We start from the raw sequence: 19619 nt of genomic DNA on the forward strand, positions 1-19619 counted from the left end.
TCACAGTTATACTTGATATTGGGTACATTTTTAATTTTGTTTTTTTCTTAGGAATGACTGTGTTAGGAATGAATATTTGGAAGAACTGTTGATTCTTTTCTGACTTGCAAGTTTTTTTTCTCAGACTTTCTAGATATTAAAGATTATTCTTCTCTGATTTTCTTTTCAAGAAACTGCCTTAAAATTTCTCTGTAATTCCACTGTATCCTTTTAGCTGTCTGCATTGTTAGCTCGTACAGAAGAGAAGCCTAGGTATAGTTGTAATATGAATGTGGTACAAATAACCTTGTACACCCAGTGTAGCTCCTTCAGCTGGGAGGTTAAACAGTATGCTCTACAGCAGCTTGATAAGGAGACTTCCCCCTCAACTTTAATTTCTCCTGGTTCTCAGAATTAAGCACAGCTTGAACCAAAACTGTCGCTCAGCAAAAATCAGTGAATGAAGATGAGTGGTACTGTTCCTGAGTGGTTAATCAATGACATTGCACAACTAAAAGGGAGACTGCCTGATTTTCCCTCCTGAGTGTCCTATCTATACCTGTGTTTGCTAATGACAGCCATTTAGCAATTGTTGCCATGTTCTCATTCAGTTATACTAGACCCATTATTTGGTCTTCTTCAAATCATTCATTTAATAGTTATCTAGAGATGGTAGCCACTAAAGGGAGCAGTCATCTGTGATCTAGTGAAAGATGGTGACATTTTTAATAGTTGTAACATTTATTGGAAAGCCAGTATTTCCAAACTTTGAAACAAGGTTGATCAACTCAGATCTTTATGGGTGCAATATTCTATTCTGGTATGAATCATGGATTGGAAGTGTTAGTCAAATCTTTCAGATTTACCCCAAGGCCACTAAAGGTAAATAAGATATTTCACAAACATGTTTCCAACACAGTTTGCCATTTTCTGGGTAATTTATACCTAAAGATATGTTCCAAAATTAAAGAAATACTCCTTTGTTTGAAATCCCTTATTTTTGTTTCCTGATGTGCATGTTCTTCATTAACTTTAGAATGAGATGAGGTTATCTTTGCTTATTCATGGCAAGCTGTAGTTAAGTGCTCGCCTTGACAGGGACAGTCGGGTACACCCGTGTGTGGCCACATGTCCTAGCATAATCCGACGCAGTTTTGTGAACTCAGCTTTCAAAGACAGCATGGGATTAGCAGACGGTCCCTTCACAGCATAGGTAGGCTTCACCTCCTGGAGGTGAATAGAAACATGTCTTGGCTCTTTACCATATTCATAATTTGCACTTAATCACCTTTCTTCTCTGTTTCTTGTAATATGGCTCATATTTGAGAATGGGTACATCCTCACTATCTCTGCCCCTTTCTCAAACTGCCCGGGCAGCAAACGTGCATGATTCATAAAAGATCTAATTAGAACTATCACTGTGGCATGTGTGGTGGAAAAAAAGGAAAGATTTGGAACAGTGGTATGCTGGGAACAGAGAAAGCAGAAATGATGAATGTGTCAAGTCTGAGAAAAACTTAGGTTTGCCTGGATTTCAGAAGCGAAGCTCAGATACTTGGCTGTAGAGATCAGATGGCAGTCCTTAGGTCTGACCTTGTCATCATTAAAGCATACACTGAATTCAACCATCTGGCACATAATTAGAGTATTTAGGGGGAAATGTTGATGACTCCCTGTAGAATTGGTCTGTTCTGTGCCCTCTGCAGTGCCGACAGTGATCTGAGTGGATGTTAATGCCATTTCCTATTAATTTCCTTAATTTGCCCCTTTTGAAGGAGACAGCCTGAGTAGGAGGAGAAGATTCTAATCTGAATATTGAGCATGCAGCCAAAGCTCACTTCTTTTGGCTGAGGACCCGACTATAGTGTTTTCCCAATAACAGAAAAATAGCATATTTGTTGACACTGGGTAGTATTTCATTAAAAACTATCAGAGGAATATATCTTTGTATCTTATTTTAAACGCTGATCTCTCTGTAAGTAGATCCAATCCACGATACATTGAAAATGCTTTGAAATATCCTACATGTTTTCCCATATCGTATCTGCTGCAAGATGTGCTTCTGAACATACAGCCGTTCATGTTCCCTTATGTCCTTCTACAGTGTGTCATCAGCCCCTCTTCCAGGTCTGAGAGTCTTTGCCACATGCAGAGAAACTGTGACTGTTCCCATAATAAATAATTCTATAGAAATTTAAAAGCTCCCACAAATAATGAGATATAATATGCTACACCACACATTTATTTGTCCATTATAAAACTCAAGATATTTGAAATATAGCTGCTTTCATGTAAAAAAATTAATTTTGGAGATATTTATGTTAGTTTTCCTTCCTGTCCAGTGTAAACATAGTTGAGGAGATAGTCTGGAATCTTGAGGATTCTATATTTCTCATAAAATTCACTTCAAAAGTAATTTTTAAAAATCACATTGAGCAATGATTTGATGGAATGACATACTCTTCTGATTTTTCTGTTTATCTATTTATACTTTTGTTTAAATGTCTTCAGATCCCTAGCTCATTTTTCAGGTATGTATTTCTATGATTCATTTCTCTACATTCATTACATTTAGTTACTATGAAATCTGTGAGATTGAAGTAAGCTGTGGTCACAGATAATAAGCAGGGAACTCTGTCAATACTTCTAGTCCTCAACATGCTAACTCAGGAAGAGAGAACTGTCCTTCTGACCACAGGATTCAGGTACACTTCACGCCTGATCCTGCTGGGAGCAGTGGCATTGTGCCCCATCTGGAACCATTTCTTGGGGTGCCCATGCAGGTGCTGGTATATAAAGGGCTGTCCTGGATTTAGGCACACTCCATAAATAAGATCTAGTTCCTCCCAGATAACTGGTTCCAGCTTCATTCATAAACTCAGTTAAATTATCAAAGGCAGGGATTTTTTTCTTTAAAGGATCTATGAGCCTTAATTTCAAGCAACTTTCTTCTCATTAGGGATATTTCAGAGTTACACATTATTAGAGAACTTTCTCACCTTAAAATGCCTCTGCAGTAACACACCGCCGGCTGTAGACTTTCTACTTTCAAAGTTAACTAATAAAAAGAGAAACTTAGGTGGCGTTTGCTAATTTTAAAATGTAATCCTAGAGTAGAAAAACCAAAATCTTCATTCAAAACTTAATGCAATTGAAAAAAAAACTAAAGGTCTTAGGAATTACTTTGTGAATATTAACTTTGTATTCCCAGGACCTGGCATTGTGCATGGTGCTCAATATTTGATTGTATATCCTAGGGATGCCTATAAGGAAAGGCATTTATAAAGTTAAAATTAAGTCATCATTGCTTAGTTAACAATATACCTGGGTTGTTTTGACTGTAGCCTTTCCTCAGTAAAATTCAGGACATTTGGAGAACTGTGGACATTCATAGTTTTTCCCACTCAGTGCCCCCATCATAACTGTCTCTAATCCTGCTGTAATCATCAGTTTGCCTGTCTTGCCTCTAACGAAAGCCCCACAGGGCCAGATGCTGCCTTGTTCACAGTTGGGCTCCTGCCATATGGATGGGATTTGGTAAATATTATGCCCATTTCCATAGACAGTGAAACTGAGGGGCAGAGAAGATGTGTGACTCTTACTCAGAAACCACGTCCGGAGTCTTCTCTTTCCATATCTGAGTCTTTGAAGTGAACACCACATGGAGTCTTGAGTCTGTGCTCTGTGACTGCTCCAGGGAAACACACAACAGTAGAGTTTCAATTCCAAGTGGGTTAAACTTGTCATCCATACCTTTCTGAGAACCTATAATGTATATGATAATACACCCTTCCTCACTTGAGAACAGATATTTCATTCCCTTTCCTTCTTTCTTCATTTCCTCATTCTCACCACTTGGTGCACAGCCTGTAATTGTACAGAGATAGCTCCTCCCTAAACCACCTGGGGTGTTAGCGTTTTGTCCAACCAGGTGGGAAGATCTAGGTTCTTCCTGAGGCCGAGCGAAGGGTCTTTGCTTCCCCACCAGCATTATCAGTTGCTCGTTGCTGCTTCTCTCCCTACTACATCATTCCCCTCTGCTGAGTTGTGCTAAGCTACAGGTGTGAGGTTCAGGCATATGCCCTAACACTCACCCCAGCAAGTTGATTTCCCAAGTGATTGTCTCAGGTCTGGAAAAGAGATACATTTTCCTACTTGAAAAATATAGTTATTAAGTGTGACATAGAAGGTTCCAGCGTTTAGGCAGCAGAGCAAGAATTTCATGGCTAAACCATGGTTTTGTAGGTCAAAGACATTTCTTAACATTAAATATGTTCTTCGAATATAAATAAAACTACTAAATTATTTCTCTGCCTTTTCACCTTTAAAGTGATAAACATTCTGTATTTCAGAAAATGTCTTTATTTACAGTTATTTAGAAATACGGTCAGTATATTGAAAGGTCTTTGGCAATGCACATATTGAGAAACTCTAAGAATTTCCACTATGGTTTTTAACATCAGGGATAGAGTTAAATAGGTGCACCTTTACAATAAAATTAATGTTGCATGTTTGGGGTGACCAGCCATGCAGGGAAAAAAAGATGCTCTGAAGGCTTTGGTAACTTCCTATCATACCAAATTGTACATCTCTAGGTCATCTAGACATCTGAGATTTTACGCACATGGGACTGCATAGGATTTTGCATGTTATACCTGGCTGAGGATCTAAGGGTCCAGGACCCCTTTCTGCCTGTTCAGTTTATCTCAGATGAATTAAAGTATTTCAGGTTTCAGTGTAGCAGCATAGAGGTGATGTAGGTGGACTATAGGTTTGCCTGAATTCAAGTCCTGGCTCTACCACTTACCTCTGTCAAGTTACCTAAACTCCCTGTCTTGGGTCTCTCATCTAATAAATAGGGTTAATGATGGCTAATATGTCATAGGACGTTCATGAGGATTAAATGAAACAGTGCTTATAAGCTGTAACTCAGTTCTTGGTATATATACTTATTCAATAAATGCTAACTATAATTGTTACTACTACTGCTTCAAAAACATATTTTATGTTTTCTAAAGCCCCAGGTTAGTGCAAATGGTGAAGATTGTTCAGAGATTTCTCCCATTCACACTCAAGAGAACTCATTTTGGAGATTTATTTTTTTCATAATACCTCTTCCTCAGGCTTCCCACCATCCAGACCATAAACATTTGTCAGAGTCAAGTTCATTATTAATCAAATGGAGCCTAAAGAAAATACTTGGTATTTATTTTAATTGTGGTTTAAGAACTTTTCACACTACACTTAGCTTACAAAAAAAAAATGCCTTGAAGTTAAAAATGAAGTACATTTGAATAAAATTTCCAGCTTATGGAGCTTTATGTACAGCAATCTGATAGTCTGTCAGATAATCTAGACTTCTCAGAAAGGAATCTGGTTTATACTGATGTTTTTTAAAAGGATATGTAATCTGTCCCTTTTTTCACTTGTTTGTATAAATTGGAAGGAACTTCAAAGCCAAACAACATTTTGAAGTGCTTTTGCCCTAATTTCATGGAATAGTACCTAAAGAAATGGCCTTTCATTATGAAGGAGACTTAGCATTTCTCTTTCAAAGGAAACCATCATTTTTCTAAATAAACCCTCCTGGTTTGATGTTCTCCCCTCTACTGGAAACGCATTTTCTCCTGCCTACACATGCAGGGTGTTAGCAGTGGAGTGATGTTGGCTTCTCTTTGTTCTCCTATCTGACATGCCTTTGATAGCGGATGTTTTCTCGCTCTTTGGGAGCAAATCCAGACGACCTGAAGGACCCAATTAAAATTAGTATTCCACGCTACATTCTCTGTGGGCAAGGAAAGGACGAGCACTTCGAGTTCGAAGTCAAGGTAAGTAGCCCTTCCTTACTCTGGTGGACGGCTGGAGGCTTGAGCCTCCTGTGTTTCCTCTGTCTTTTTTGTAAAAGGATATAAAGCTACATGTGAACATCTTGTTTTGTAAGATATTGGTCACGTCCTTCTGTAAACTCGTGTGTGAAAGTCTAGACTATAGTACGTGGAGTGACATTGTCCCGTAGAAGTTAGTGGTGGTAAGTCAGGCAGATGTGGATGTGCCCGTCAGGTGGGGTGACCCACTGCTCCTGTTGCCCAGGAGTTTCCTGCTTTTGGCCTTGAAGGTTCCACGCCCTGAGAAACCCTTTAGTGCCAGACAGACCTGGACACTGGGTCTCTCTAATTCTGTAGGCTTAAGCTTGATTTTCTTACCTACAAAATTGGAGTAATATTTATGTCCCAGAGATATTACTGCATATAAAGTGCTGAGTCTAGTGTCTGGTATATAATAAACAATAAATTATAGCTATTGTTATTACTACTGTATAATTATTGTTGTTTCTATTGTTATTAATTAGGAAGCTTTCCTTATCTGTTTTAGGCGCTATTCATTTATCCGACTTTTCAGGAAGAGATGTGTCTATTCCCTTACATCATACTTTCCAAAATAATGACTTCATCTTATTCCTAATTTGTTTCCATTGACTCATAACACTTCATTAAGTATTGCTGGCAACCATCTCCTCCTCAAGGAATTAATGATTCATCACTAATTTTCAAGGATAGGTGAGGGTCTAGGATCTAATGGATGTAATGATGTCCACCAGGGTTCCCAGTATATGGCTGCATGAGGGTGTTCTTCGAGGCAGTCTTGGTCAGGTAAATACAAGGCTAGGAATCTGGACACTGGGTTCATAAAGTATGGATTTTGCTGTGGTTTACTGAGTGACCCTAAGTTTCTCACCTTCTCTGAGCCTCAATTTCCGCATTGGTAAAATGAGGAAATTGGCCCTCAGGGATCTTTCCCTTCAGGCATGCATGTTTTTCGGTCTTCCTGGAAAAACTGTCAACAATGTGTATAGTTGTTTTCATGTTCTTCTTTCTATATACTCTTTTCCTTTTTCTCTTAAAACCTGGACATTAATTTGTATATTTGAGGTTTCTGTTGAGAGTATGTGATGGCTATGTGTTAATGGTGTTTTGGAGTTTACTAGCCAGATTATGTGGTTTCTTACTAAAATGGTATCCTGTGTTCTTGATCCAGCAGTTCCCTAATACCAGACTTAATGCCTAATTCATTCTCAGGTCCTTTTCTAAGCCACTTGAAACTCATGTGTGTGTGTGTGTGTGTGTGTGTGTGTGTAGAGCTCCCTTTGTACATACATGCAATGCTATATACATGTATATGTTGTGAAGGTGTGTTTTTATTATATGCATATTTTTAATTAGAGGGTAAAAGACTGGCTTTTGCCAGCTCAAAATTTGAATTCCCCAAGACACAGGTTTCATAGTGCAAGAGGACTTGATTTTAATTGGTGCATAAATTAATTTTAATACATAAATGTGTTAATAAAATATAGCTCCTGTATCAATTCCATGCATAAAACTTAAGACAAGGGTAAAGATGATATTTAAATTTTTTAAAAAACTAAGTTGATTTAGTATGATCTCACTTATATGTGGAATATAAAAAAAACTTGAGGAAGTAGTCAAAAGGTACAAACTTCCAGTTAAAAAATAACTGAGTTGTAGGGATATAATGTGAAGCCTTGTGACTATAGTTAATAATGCTCTATTCTGTATTTGAAAGTTTCTATGGAAATAATCTTAAAAGTTCTCATCACAAGAAAAAAATTTATAACTATGTGTGATGATGGATGTTAACTAGACTTAATTGTGGTGATCATTTCATAATGTATACAAATAGTGACTCATGTTGTACACCTGGAACAATATGTTGTATGTCAGTTATGCCTCAGTAAAAAAAAAAACAAAACTGAGCTGATTTAAATAAAAATTGCAAACAGAAACAGTCCAGGGTGTATGTAGATCTGGCCAAAGTGGTGAAGATGCTGTTGTAAAGACAAGTTAGGGAAACCAAACACAGAAAAGCCGATTGGGCCTTTGAGAGTCTAGGCTTTCCCTTCAAAATATATAAAATCCCAATTCTCAAAGCCATGTTCTGAAAACATGTCCTTATTCTGCTTCTTTTTTGTACTTGTCCCAGGTGCTGTTGTCAGGTAACACCAGGAATGGCCAGTTGGCATTTGCCTGGAGAATTCCTAGTTCTCCATGTGGGAAGGGCCCCTGATGCACTAACAGGGAGGTGTGAAGTGTCCTCACAGTCTTTTAGGGACACCCAGTCGCAGAAGTATCTGGGACCAGGACTAGGACAGACATGGCAGGGAATATACTTCCCTGAGCAAAACAAAAATGGCTCATCTCCAGCAAAGACACAGCTGTTGGAATAGTGCTCAGTGTACCTGTGTCCTGTCCAGTCTCCTCCAGGTAACCATGACGAGTTACAACCTTGCTGTGCTTCATCTGTAAAATAGGGATAATGAAACCCACCTTGGGTTGGTATGGGAAGTGAGCTTAGAACAATGCAAAGTGCTTAGAACAGTGCCTGCTACATACTAAGTGCTGAATAAATGTTTGATTATTAAAAATAAACAAATTTTAAGAAAGTGTAGAGATGAGTGAGATTTTACCCTTGGAATCCCTTTAATAACTTTCAATGTGCAGTTGTGACTTTATGAGGGTTTTGGGTTTTCTTTTTATTGTTCATTGTCCCTCAACATTCTGAATTTTAAAGTTAAGTATGCCAACCCTTTTCCATTCAGCATTTGAATATTTCATGACTAGACACTTTCTAGAACAAATAGTCACACTTCATAATAGTCTGGCTCCTACTAAATTATTCTCTTGATAAGCCAGTGGCTTAGGCTAAGGCAAAATGTATTATTTTTAAAAGAATATTCTGTTTACTTTTAGATCTTTGTTGAAAGAAAATGTAATGTTACTGTATATAGATGCTTTATATTATTGCACTTAATACTTTAGAAAAATCTTTGCTGCTTCTCTTTTAAAAATACCAATTTTTGTTTACCGTCTTTCCCCATGGTGGTCTTCTGGGCTGCTAAAGGCCCTTAGCAAGGCAAGGCTGTGGCCTCTGTGAGCAGCAGGGTAGGGTGCTGACACCTGAATTAGACCCTTGGTGACTCTACCTTGTTGGCGGTCACTGCCAGTTCATTTCAGGATTCACGCTGACTCAGGAACACGCAGGGCCCACTGGGGAAGAGTCTCTGTTGCCTGAGCTGTCAGAGCCCAGAGAGCCTGGGCAGACAGACCCCAGCGCATGCAAGTATGGCTGCCCAGAGCTCTCCTTTCAGCTTCTCCCTGACCTCTCCTCTTCTCTCTGCCTCCTGCCCTTGCCTGCCTACCCTTCCTTAGAAAGAATTTATTAGGTATCTAAGTCATTCCTTCCTCTGGGCCATTTTTACCTTAATCCCCAGTTTGGTAGCTCCCATGGTTCACTGCCAAGTGAAGTAGTTGTAACCCTTGTTAAAGGAACAGTAAAGAAAAGTCTGAGGAGGGCGCAGGGCCTGGAATGTTGGGGGATGAAGGGGGACAGCAGTGGATCTCAGATGCTCATCTTCTGGTCACTGATGGACCCTGGCAAGGTTTCCATCACTGGGCTTTAAGTGGAGAAAAAGAGAACTTCATTAAACAAGAATATCTTTAATTCAAAAAGACTCTCTTTTATATCTTTATTTGTGGGATTAAAAACAACTTTATTTTATGAAGTAGCTGTGAGAATAAATAAGTATAGAAGGATATTGTTTTTTGGTCACATTTAAGTTTTCCAGTCAACTTTGTTGAGGCATGATTTACATAAAATGAAATGCACACATTTGAAGTGTCATTTGATGAGTTGTGACATACGTACACACCCACGTAACCTGTACCCCAATCAAGATTTAGGGCTTTGCAGTCATTCCAGAAAGTGTTTTGTGGCCTTCCATGGTCAGAGCCCACGCCCAGCCTCCAGGCAAGCACTGCCCTTCATTCTGTAGCTGCAGGTGAGCTGTGTCTGCTCCAGGGTGCCGTGTAAATGGGGCCAGGCAGCTTTTGCTCTCTTGTGTCTGGCTGCTTCCACTTAACATGTTATTTTGGAGATTCATCCATGTAGCTAAGTGTAATAGTAATTTGTAACTTTTATTATAAATAGCACCCCACTGTATGGATATATCACAGTTTGTGGGTTGTTGTTTATTCTAATGTCCTTATTTGACAATACAGAATGTTGTCATCTCCGTGTTGCATATCTTTACTCATCTTGAAGGACACATGCTTGGGAACCCTGGGTCAGTACATTGGTTTCGGTTAGGTCCTGTTGGAACTGTGTTCCTCATTTACTTCAGGAGCTATATGCCCTGCCCACAGATATTTACTTCAGGAGCTATATGCCCTGCCCACGCCAAGGGCATGCCGGTCCAGCCATGTCTCAGACAGGCAGAGACTCCTGCTTCAAATGCTTCTCTGGGATTGGTAGGTGAACTCAGTCACACTGAATCACACCTGCTGTTTCAGTTAGCTGGGACCAGGGTGTGTGGACTTAAGTTTTCAGTGACATTTCAACATGATAAAAGGATGGCCTGAGAAATCTGTGCTTAAGGGCAACAGAGGCTTCCCTTCTCTTAGGTTACAGAGGTGGGTGGATGTTTACAGCATTGCTTTAAGTTCTCTGCCTTTTAACTTACAGAGTAGCATGGTAATATAAACAAATAAGCCAACACTGGTGTATTTTTTTGAATATTCTGTTTTCTGAGAGATTTTATTCCCATAAAACCTGGAAGTGATCTTTCCAGAAGATGGTCATCCCATGTCCCTCCCAGAGTGGTGGCATCTGCACAAGGGGCCCTGCCCCACCTCCCTCCCACACCCCCCACCTGGGTTACCCCATCACAGCGGGTGCCACAGCCAGCAGTCACAGTGTTTCCTTTTTAGTCATCTTCGTGTTTATTGCCAATCTTCTCCCAAAGATGCAAGCCCTGTGGGTCTCACATAGGACCTGGCTGGCCATGGCCCCCAGCAGAGGGCACTCAGCAGTGTGCCCCACACTGGCCCTGCCACAAGCTGTTCTCACTGGACAGAGCCTGTGTGGAGCTCCAGGGGTTACGTGACCTGGGCCCATGGTAAACAGCCCTCCATGCTCCACATGTTCTGTCTGTGTGGATGGACTCAGTCACTGATCGGCCGTCTCCCTCCTTCTCCCTCAGGACGTGGCCGCCTCTCTTGTCCACGGAGAGAGGACAAATCACACATCTTGACTAAGTCCAGGAAAGCTGCTGCCTCCTTCCTCACTACCCTCTTCCCACCTCATCCCCTCTACCCTCCAGCACACCAGCATGTGTGCATGCACACACACACACACACACACATCCTGGCTCTGACAGTCCCAATCTCCCATGGAGTACTTGAGCTTTGTTTTGCTGGCTTGCCTGCACAGAGGTAGACCTCCATCCCCTATCTGTCCTTGGGCCCTCACCAGCCTCTGGCTCCCGGAAGCACCTGTTGCGGTATCTCTCCTTGAGCAGCCTCTGGCACTCTGGTCACAGTCCTGCTCATGCTGTTTGGGGGACAGGTTCCTGCCTTTTCTCCTGTGGTTGTAGAAAGTCAGCCTTTTATCCAGAACCATTCTGGGCCACTTGCACACTTTACCTTGGACACACAATGTCCAAAATAAAACTTTTCCTAATGTTAGTTATCTTAATGTTGTGGAAGATATAGTAATGTCTCCTCCTGCCTCAAAATGCTGCCTCATTTTGCTTTAACTCCTGGTCAGCAGCTGGAAGGAGCAGAGAAGAAGAGAAAGAATAAAGAATGATAGCCAGAAAGTGTCACCTTGAGGAAGTGTGCCTCTTGCACGTGACTGCTGAGCGCCCCCAGTCAGGTGGCCATTTGACTTCAGCCCCGTACGTGTAAGCGTGTGAGCCCCCTTCTGGTTTTGGTCAGTGCAGCCCTGCAGCCAAGGACATGCTTCGTACTGGGAGCCCTCAGGTCTACCAGGTCCTCCCTGAGCAGAAGAGCCCCTGCCGGTGAGAGGCGGTGGATTGCAGGACTTCAAGCATCAGCTGGACTCCTGTTTGCACAGTCAAAGCATCGCCTGACAGGGTCCTGGGACCAGGGACTGACAAAGTTGTGTTACAGTACTAATGTAAGGCGGCAGAAGCAGACTGGCAGTAGGTGATGTGTTTTATTTGGTCTGAATGGGTTTTTAAAGTTTTGAGTAAGTTGTCAGCATTTCAAGTTTCTGTTAAATGTCCCAAACCCAAGTGCTCCTATGGGCTGCCACAGACGAGGGAGTCACCTGACGGGGTGGTACACACCAATACACACCAAGTCCGACTACACGAAAGGCCCACCGACTAAATGAAGTCTCTGATTGCAGTTTGTTGAGTCAGTCTAAACACGTGTGAAGGCAGGTGGGCAGAGCACACTACCTGACCCTAGGGTCACATACAGCATTCTCCAGTCCTGTCTCTGCTGTCTCGGCCTTCCCTGGGGCTTACCAGGACCAGAGCTGCGAGCACAGGACCTCAGCAGACACAGGGCACCTGGAGCCAGTGCACGCTTGCTGCATGGCAGCCCACCTAGTCAGTGGCCTGCTGAACAACCCTGGTTTTCACCGGCACTTGGTTGTGTGGGGCCAGCATGAGAAACAGGCCAGCTGTCACTAAGATTAGTCAGTTAAGAGCTGATGTAGCTGTTGGCCCAGAGTGGGTGTGACAGTGACTTAACCCTTCCCGTCTCCACACTCTTGTCTGTCCATCATGTTTATTATGTCCTTGGTGTGCCTTACAGGTTATAGGTGTATATTGAGCATATCTTAGGAATTCAACTGTGTCTCACAAGTCACTTCCTTACTGTTATCTGTTCTGACACATTCTGAGATTTGCCTGTATCTCATAAGCTTCTAGCTTACTTGCCAGCAGTGCTTAGCCTATCTCATGAGCTGCATCCATCCTCTGTAGAATGACTGAATGTGCTCAAATAACACAGTAGACTCACCCTGTGCTTCATGTTATCTTACACTATGGAGCCTCTAGGAGTTTTGTTCCTGACGAATCCCTATAGGCGGTTCAGTTTGCAGCCTCTCTTCAAGGGAGAGCACTAACATCTCTCAGGCACTGTCTTCATCCCAGGCACTTTGCCAGACATTTTCACAAATGTGGAAAATGTACCAAACTGGGAGTATTATTTGCATTTAATGAATTGGGAAATTATGAGTGACTTGCCCAAGCCCCATGACTAGTAAGCAGATCCAGGTACCAAATGTCCATGTCAGATCGAAGTTGAGGCCATATTTTAGTGTTGTTCTAGACATTTCCAAATCCTTGCCTGTTTTCAAAATGTGTTATTTATGTGTGTGTGTTTTAACTTCTTATCTTGAATTCTGGCCAAGTCACAGGCACTCTGTAAGTTAGGGCTCTTGCTAAGCCTTTGGTAAACCTGGAGAATTTGATGGTGAATATTTCTGCCAGGGAGTGTGAAGAGGAAATGCCCAGAAAAAGTGTAGTTTGAAAGTCAAGGTAATCACATTTATAGTCAGAAAAATTTCTCTTTATTTGGCATAACAGAAATAATAGCCATTCCAGTCTATTAGATAAACCATGAACATATAAATCTTTTAGAAATACTCCCAACTTGATAGAATATAAATATTCAGGAGGATTTGTGTGTTGGCAGCTGAATTTCTGCTTATTGGTAACTTGATAGATTATCTCCCTGTATGTGTATAAACTGAGACAAATGGAGGGTTACATAAGCTGTGGTCCATCTGATCCCAGTATTCAGCTTGTGTATTGTTTTCAGGCATAAGTAACAAGTGAACGAAATAACAGTAAGATTTGAAGAATCATGTTTCATCCTAAGGCTTTTTTCTCTTTTTTTTTTTTTAACTTTAAGCACCCTTCCCACTCATTGAGAACTTTGCCTTTTGCCGAAAAAAAATTTAAAAAACCAAACACTTCCTTCTCCCATTTTCATACAAAGCAACTTGATTGTTTACATTGCCTTTACTTGCACAGTTGTGTTTATCTTCACAGAGTAAATGCGGCACATGTGAGAAATGACAGGGAGGAAATGATATCGAGTTCCAAGCACAGAAGAAAAGCATTCATCTCTTTGCGGTCATACCTTGAATTTCCATTTGTTCTTCCCTATGAAAATATATTTCCTCTTCCTTTAATTTCCAAATTTGGGGGGTTTTACATCTCTTCCTAGACAGAAAGTTTGTTTTATAATCACAAAATGGTTTGTGCTCGCCTTTTGCAGCTGCTGCCCATGGAATAGTACCTAAGAAAAGCCCTTTCTTTAGGAGCCTAATCACAGTGCCAGGAGCTAGCATTTATTAAGTGCACAAACACTCTGCTAGTTGTTTCACATGTTTTCAGTTTATCTGTAGGTCAGGTGTCAGGAGTCCGTTTACAGATGAGGAAACTGAGGCCTGGAGGAGTTGCATAATTTTGCCAAAGCCACCAGCTACATAGTGACTGGGGTAAAGTCAGGCTCCAGGTCTGTCTTATTCCCGCACTTTCCACGATTCTGTTATCCAGAGGCGGCTGGTAGATAGTCTGCCTTCCATGCTTTGCCGCTGAATATCTGGGTATTTTGAAGGAAAAGTGCTTGGCTGCCATTCTCACAATTTCCCACAGTTTTAAAGTAGAATAATTCCCCTGTGCGAGGGGAAAGGAGACATGTTTATGGTGATGATCTTGGATTTGAAAGGGATCCATCATATCAGAATCACAGGGTCTTTTTGCATTCTTTCAAATGACCTCCCAACTGCTATGTGAAGTGAGTGTACTAAAATAAATGGTGTTATCCTGTTTTGAAGGTGCTGACATTGAAGCATAAGGAAGTCTTAATTTCTGGTTATTGAAGGAGGCTGACATTTTGGTCAGGTAGAAAACCCTGTTTGGTTTTGCATTTCTTTATAGATACGGAGAGTGTGGTGTAACCTGGCAGTCAGCTAGCTGCCTGGCTCCTTCTGTCCCCATGGCAGATGCAGACCAGGTTCAGGAGCCAAAGAATCCGAGGCACTTTCTGTGCTCATTGTTGATGTAGCTGCACAGAGGATTCTGGGGAGTTTCCTGGATAATGAGGCTGAATAACCCAACACCTGCACTGGTCTCCCTCTCACAGGAATCTGCCTTCCCCAAACTCCATACACCTCCCATCCATACCACTGATGAACAGGGCAGCTCTAGGACTGGCCCTCAGAGTCCTCTGCCCTCCACAGTGCACCTGCTCCTCCTGCTAGCCCTCCTTCCCTCAGGAGCCATTGACTGGAATTTCTGTAGTTGGTGGAGCTGTTGGGTCACGGGGCCCACTGCTGTGGATGGGATGCCTGCTCGGTTCAGGAGCTCATGCAGTTGGTGGACGTGGACAAAGGGCAGCTGTCCCCCCGCCTCCAGTGCCCTGGACAGTTGCTGATGTAGTTTTTCTTCTGTGTCCACTTGGCTGCAGAGCTTAGCCCTCTGCAGTCTGGGTTTCCGAGACTGAAAGGTTTCTGAGCTTCCCTGAAGTTTCCCTGACGGAACCAGAGAAAGAGGTACCATGCACATCTCAGAGCAAATGACTGAAATACCCCATTACATAATTATGTTTTTCCGAAAGCACCGCATTCTCTCTCCTTCCTAGGTAGCCTGTGGGAGCACCAGCTGCTGCCCCTTGCTGAGCAAGCGACTCACTTCCGGCCCATGTCCTTGGCTTTTGTCCCCAGGTTTGCATAGCCAAAGGACTATGACACTCAGAAACAAGGGGCCTGCACCTTACCGGCAGTGTAAGACGTCTTTCGTTCCTCAATGTTTCCAGGCATCTCACACCCACCTGCACTTGATGCTTCTAGCAGATCAGCAGATGCCTCTCTCCAAGAGGACTCTAGTAAAGGACCCTTTCTTTGTTTCACAGCTCTTTCCCTCTCCCTTACCTCCTGTAATGCCTATTTTAAACACTTGGAACAGTATGGGTGAGTCCAAAAAGTACTGACATGCAGATCATTCCACTGCCCACATTTCAGGATGGAAAGGGAATTGGAAACTGTAGTAGCGAAGTGTTTCTTGAAAAGCTACTCTGGGCTCTACTGTCTCCATTTTTTATTCATTTATTACTTAACATATATGAATTTAGTACCAGTAACATTTCTTTTTTGTGGGTTGTTTTGTTTTGTTTAAAGACCATACAGACAATGAGAAATAGAAAAGATGAAAAGGCAGCTCACTTAGGATAAGGTCCACTACTTGCAGGGAGAGAAACTGCAGATGAGCAGAACAGTGCAGGGCCAAGGGCATCACAAAGGATGGGCAGGGAGACCTGCCATATTGTTTACCTGAGGTAGATGGGAGGACAGCAGCAGGTGGAAATGAGAGAGGGGGCATTCTAGGCGATGGGGACACCAGGGCCTGAGGTCAGGCAGGCACAAAGGGTGTATCAGTAATAGGAAGTAGTAAGTTTGAGGCCCACCTTGGGAAGAGGCTCTCCTTTCAGGCAGCTGCAAATAAGGACAATCAAGTGAAGATGAATGAAGCACCATGTTGAGATGGGCTGAAAGGGTGCACAGGCAGTTGGTCTAATCATCTGTTAAACAAGATCATTGTCCATGAGGACTGAAAATCTAGAACAGTTTGAAATGCTCCTCACAGAGTTGTAATTTGGAAGGATGTCCAAGTGAAAGTGACCCTGCTAAGAACAAATAGAGTAAATTTCATGTAAATGAATTTTGACTCCTTCAAGGGCTGTCCCAGCAGTGCTGGGTGACACAGAGGAGAAAGCTGATACCATAGGCTGCCTGATTTGGGGGATTTTTCTGATGGGGCCCCGTCAGAAGGTGTAGAGCTGGGACTTTGAGGTGCTGGTTCCCCAGTGGTAGGGAGACTCACCTGGCGTCCAGCCTGGGCCTGTAGGTGAGAGCAGAAGAGAAGAGAACCTAGGAGACCAGAAGTTAGGAGCAGTCACGGTGAAGATAGTGAACAGATTCAGGACGTGAGGTGAGCAAGCTTATTGGAAATCTGAAGGTGCCTGCGCTGTCTGTCCTCAGAAAAATGTGTCAGTGTTAGAGGTGGACCAGAGCAAGGAGTACCTGGCTGGCAGGCTGTGATCACAGCAGAATGTCACTGTGATTAATAGGCTGTTGGTTTCCACTACCACTTCCAGTTTAATTCCATTTGCAGCAGTTGTCTGAAGAGATCTTAATTAAGTCTAATGCACTGATGTGTGCTACTATCAAATTCAAATATTTGTAATATTTTTCATGTTTCCGCAAACATGTTCATAGTTATGGTGCTGCCTAAGACTGTATTTTGCAAAAATCTGACAAAACTTTTTTTAATATGTATTAGGTTGGTATTAGACCACTTCCTCCAAAAATAAATACAAGAAATTTTATTTTTATATACATGCAGTAGCTCCTCAAAATGTTAAAAATAAACATTGTTGAAGAGCACTCTACACGTAACTGTTCACATTGGGGCCAGTTAGAATATTTTGTTTTGCATGAAAAACTGTTGATTCTCCTCGCACAGGTAGATATACATAAGTGAATACGTACTGATAACAGATCTTAAAATCAATGATCCTTAAACCAGCAAAATATAGATATAACATAAATTTTTGGAAAGCACTCAATTGAGAATTATTTATAAGTAAATGCAGTTCATCTTGTGGACATGTTCATGGTGTATAAGTTGCACTTGATCGTTTTATGGCCCAGATAAGATAGATTTGTATCAGCAGAACCATTCAGTGAGAGAAAAATAATGAATTTGCTCCTCAAAGATATGCAGTAATGATGTCCTACATTCTCAACTTTGAAGGAAATAATTGAATATTTTCATCTGACGTATTTTTCCTAGTGATGTTTGTCCATTCCTTCTGCAATCAACACGTCATCCCATTCCCAGTTTTAATCTGGAGCAAAACAGGACTCCAATATATATTTCTCCTTTCTCTGTATTTTTTCCAAATATCACATGTGTCATTTCCCCAGCTATAGGCATGAGGGCGCCTCCATTTTAGAGAAGGGATGTGACCGTTTTCCATGGAGAGATGGCACCTATGGGTGCCTTGCCCACCATGTCTGTGATGATCCCTGATGATCTCCTGTCTTCATCATCATTTTCCTCATTTACATGTCTATAGACAAGGGGAGATTTATTTTATATATAAAGTAGGAAGTTTGAACCTTTGTAATCCCTGTATTTAACCTGGATTCAGGTGAAAATCTCAATGTATAAATCTCTATGCCTCACTATAAATTTGTGTTACAGATATGTTGAGAATGCACCATATTCTGAGTGCAATTTTAAAAAAAATTTTACTATTATTATGTGACTAATTCAAATAATCTTTAATCATGTGAACCTCAAAGAAACCACGAGAACAGAGAAGGTGGAATCAAGCCATTTTGATCTGGGCCAAGCCTGGAATCCTTACCTTATTTGAAAAGCAAAATAATCGTAAATACATTTCTCAGAAAACTACCAGCATCAAATGTGGTTCCTGGCACATATTTGTTCAAGTAATGTTTATTTCTACAGTGGAAGTCCTCCCTTCTCTACTCCAGTTAATGCCAAAGGCTCATTCCCTAAAAGTGTTTAAAATCTTGTAGGGTAGAGGATATTTATGTATAAGTTAATTAGCACATTAATTAAATACTGAATATTCTGTGATGTGTGCTGTGATAAGAATATGAGCTACATTCCAAGGAATCATGAAAGAGGGAGTGATTCTCCAGAGGGCACGGAGTAGGAGTGGGGCATCGCTGAGGGGGGGAGTGATGTGTGGCGCTAGCCTGGAGGCTGAGCAGCAGCTCTCCCATCCTAGAGTGGGGTACCTGCCCTCAGAAGACCCTGCAGCAGACCAACCGACATGCCTTATTTCTGTGTTGGCAAGTTGCCTGTAGTGAGATTTTTAATCCACTGGGAGCTTGTGTTAGTAGGGTGGCATTAGGTCAGCCTGGAAGAGGACAAATGCCATGTGAAGGGATCTGGCCTCGGAAAGGGGCTGTGGGAAGGTGGTAGGATCCCTATCTGATTTGGGGACAGTACCACTACAGCAAGGCTGCTCATGCTATAACCTGCATCAGAATCGCCTGGAAGGCTTGTTAAAACACCAATTGCCAGACCCCACCAGGAGTTTTTGGTTAAGCAGGTGTGTATAAGACCTGAGAATTTGCTAACATGTTCCCCAGTGAAGCTGATGCTGCTGGTCAGGCATGACACTTTGAGAACCAGTGGCTTAGAGCATAGGTTGAAATATTGAGGGCAGAATCATTGTGATAATATATATGTGGGTTTATTAAAACATCAAGTGACAGATAAGGCAACAAAATATATCATTACCCAGAATGTGCCAGTAATGATTGTCCTGTTCAACACTTTGGAGTAATTATATCCATAGTATTAATGGTTCCAGAAAGTTCCCTTCCTCTTCATTAATGGTGGGACTCTTGGAGTCACTAGTGTAACACAATGAAGAAAAGATTCCTCTGATACCTTTACTGACCTCATTAGCCCAGTTCAGAGGAAAACATGTACAAAGAAAGCTTTGGATAGCCCTCTCCATGTGGGCCATCTCTCTCTGTCCTCCCCCTGCTCTGCACATCCACTGTGGTAGCATCCCACATCCCACTGTAAACACGGGGGGCTGATATCAGGAAAGCAGAAGGAAGTGTGTGGATGGTTTTTGAGAGCCTCTCTCATGGATTTCATCTCCTTGCTGGCTTGTCATCTTGTGCCCAAATGCCCTTGATTCTAGTGCCCAGGGAATCACTTAGCCATGCCGTGTCCTCCCCAGCATTTGGCA

The 19619-nt window shown here is 41.9% G+C and overlaps 1 protein-coding gene across 5 annotated transcripts in view; it reads left to right on the forward strand.

The window, feature by feature from the left end:
* Positions 1-19619, forward strand: part of KIF16B (kinesin family member 16B) — a 315843-nt gene that overhangs the window by 237517 nt on the left and 58707 nt on the right. For 3 of the 5 annotated variants that reach the window (XM_036892122.2, XM_036892120.2, XM_036892121.2), the window contains one exon: positions 5685-5807. The exons of the other annotated variants lie outside the window; for them this stretch is intronic. In XM_036892122.2, coding sequence (XP_036748017.2) covers positions 5685-5807 — 123 coding nt within the window. The remainder of the gene's footprint in view (positions 1-5684; positions 5808-19619) is intronic. 5 annotated transcript variants of the gene reach the window in all.

This window comes from Manis pentadactyla, chromosome 5 (assembly GCF_030020395.1).
Source record: "Manis pentadactyla isolate mManPen7 chromosome 5, mManPen7.hap1, whole genome shotgun sequence".
Classification (NCBI taxonomy): domain Eukaryota; kingdom Metazoa; phylum Chordata; class Mammalia; order Pholidota; family Manidae; genus Manis; species Manis pentadactyla.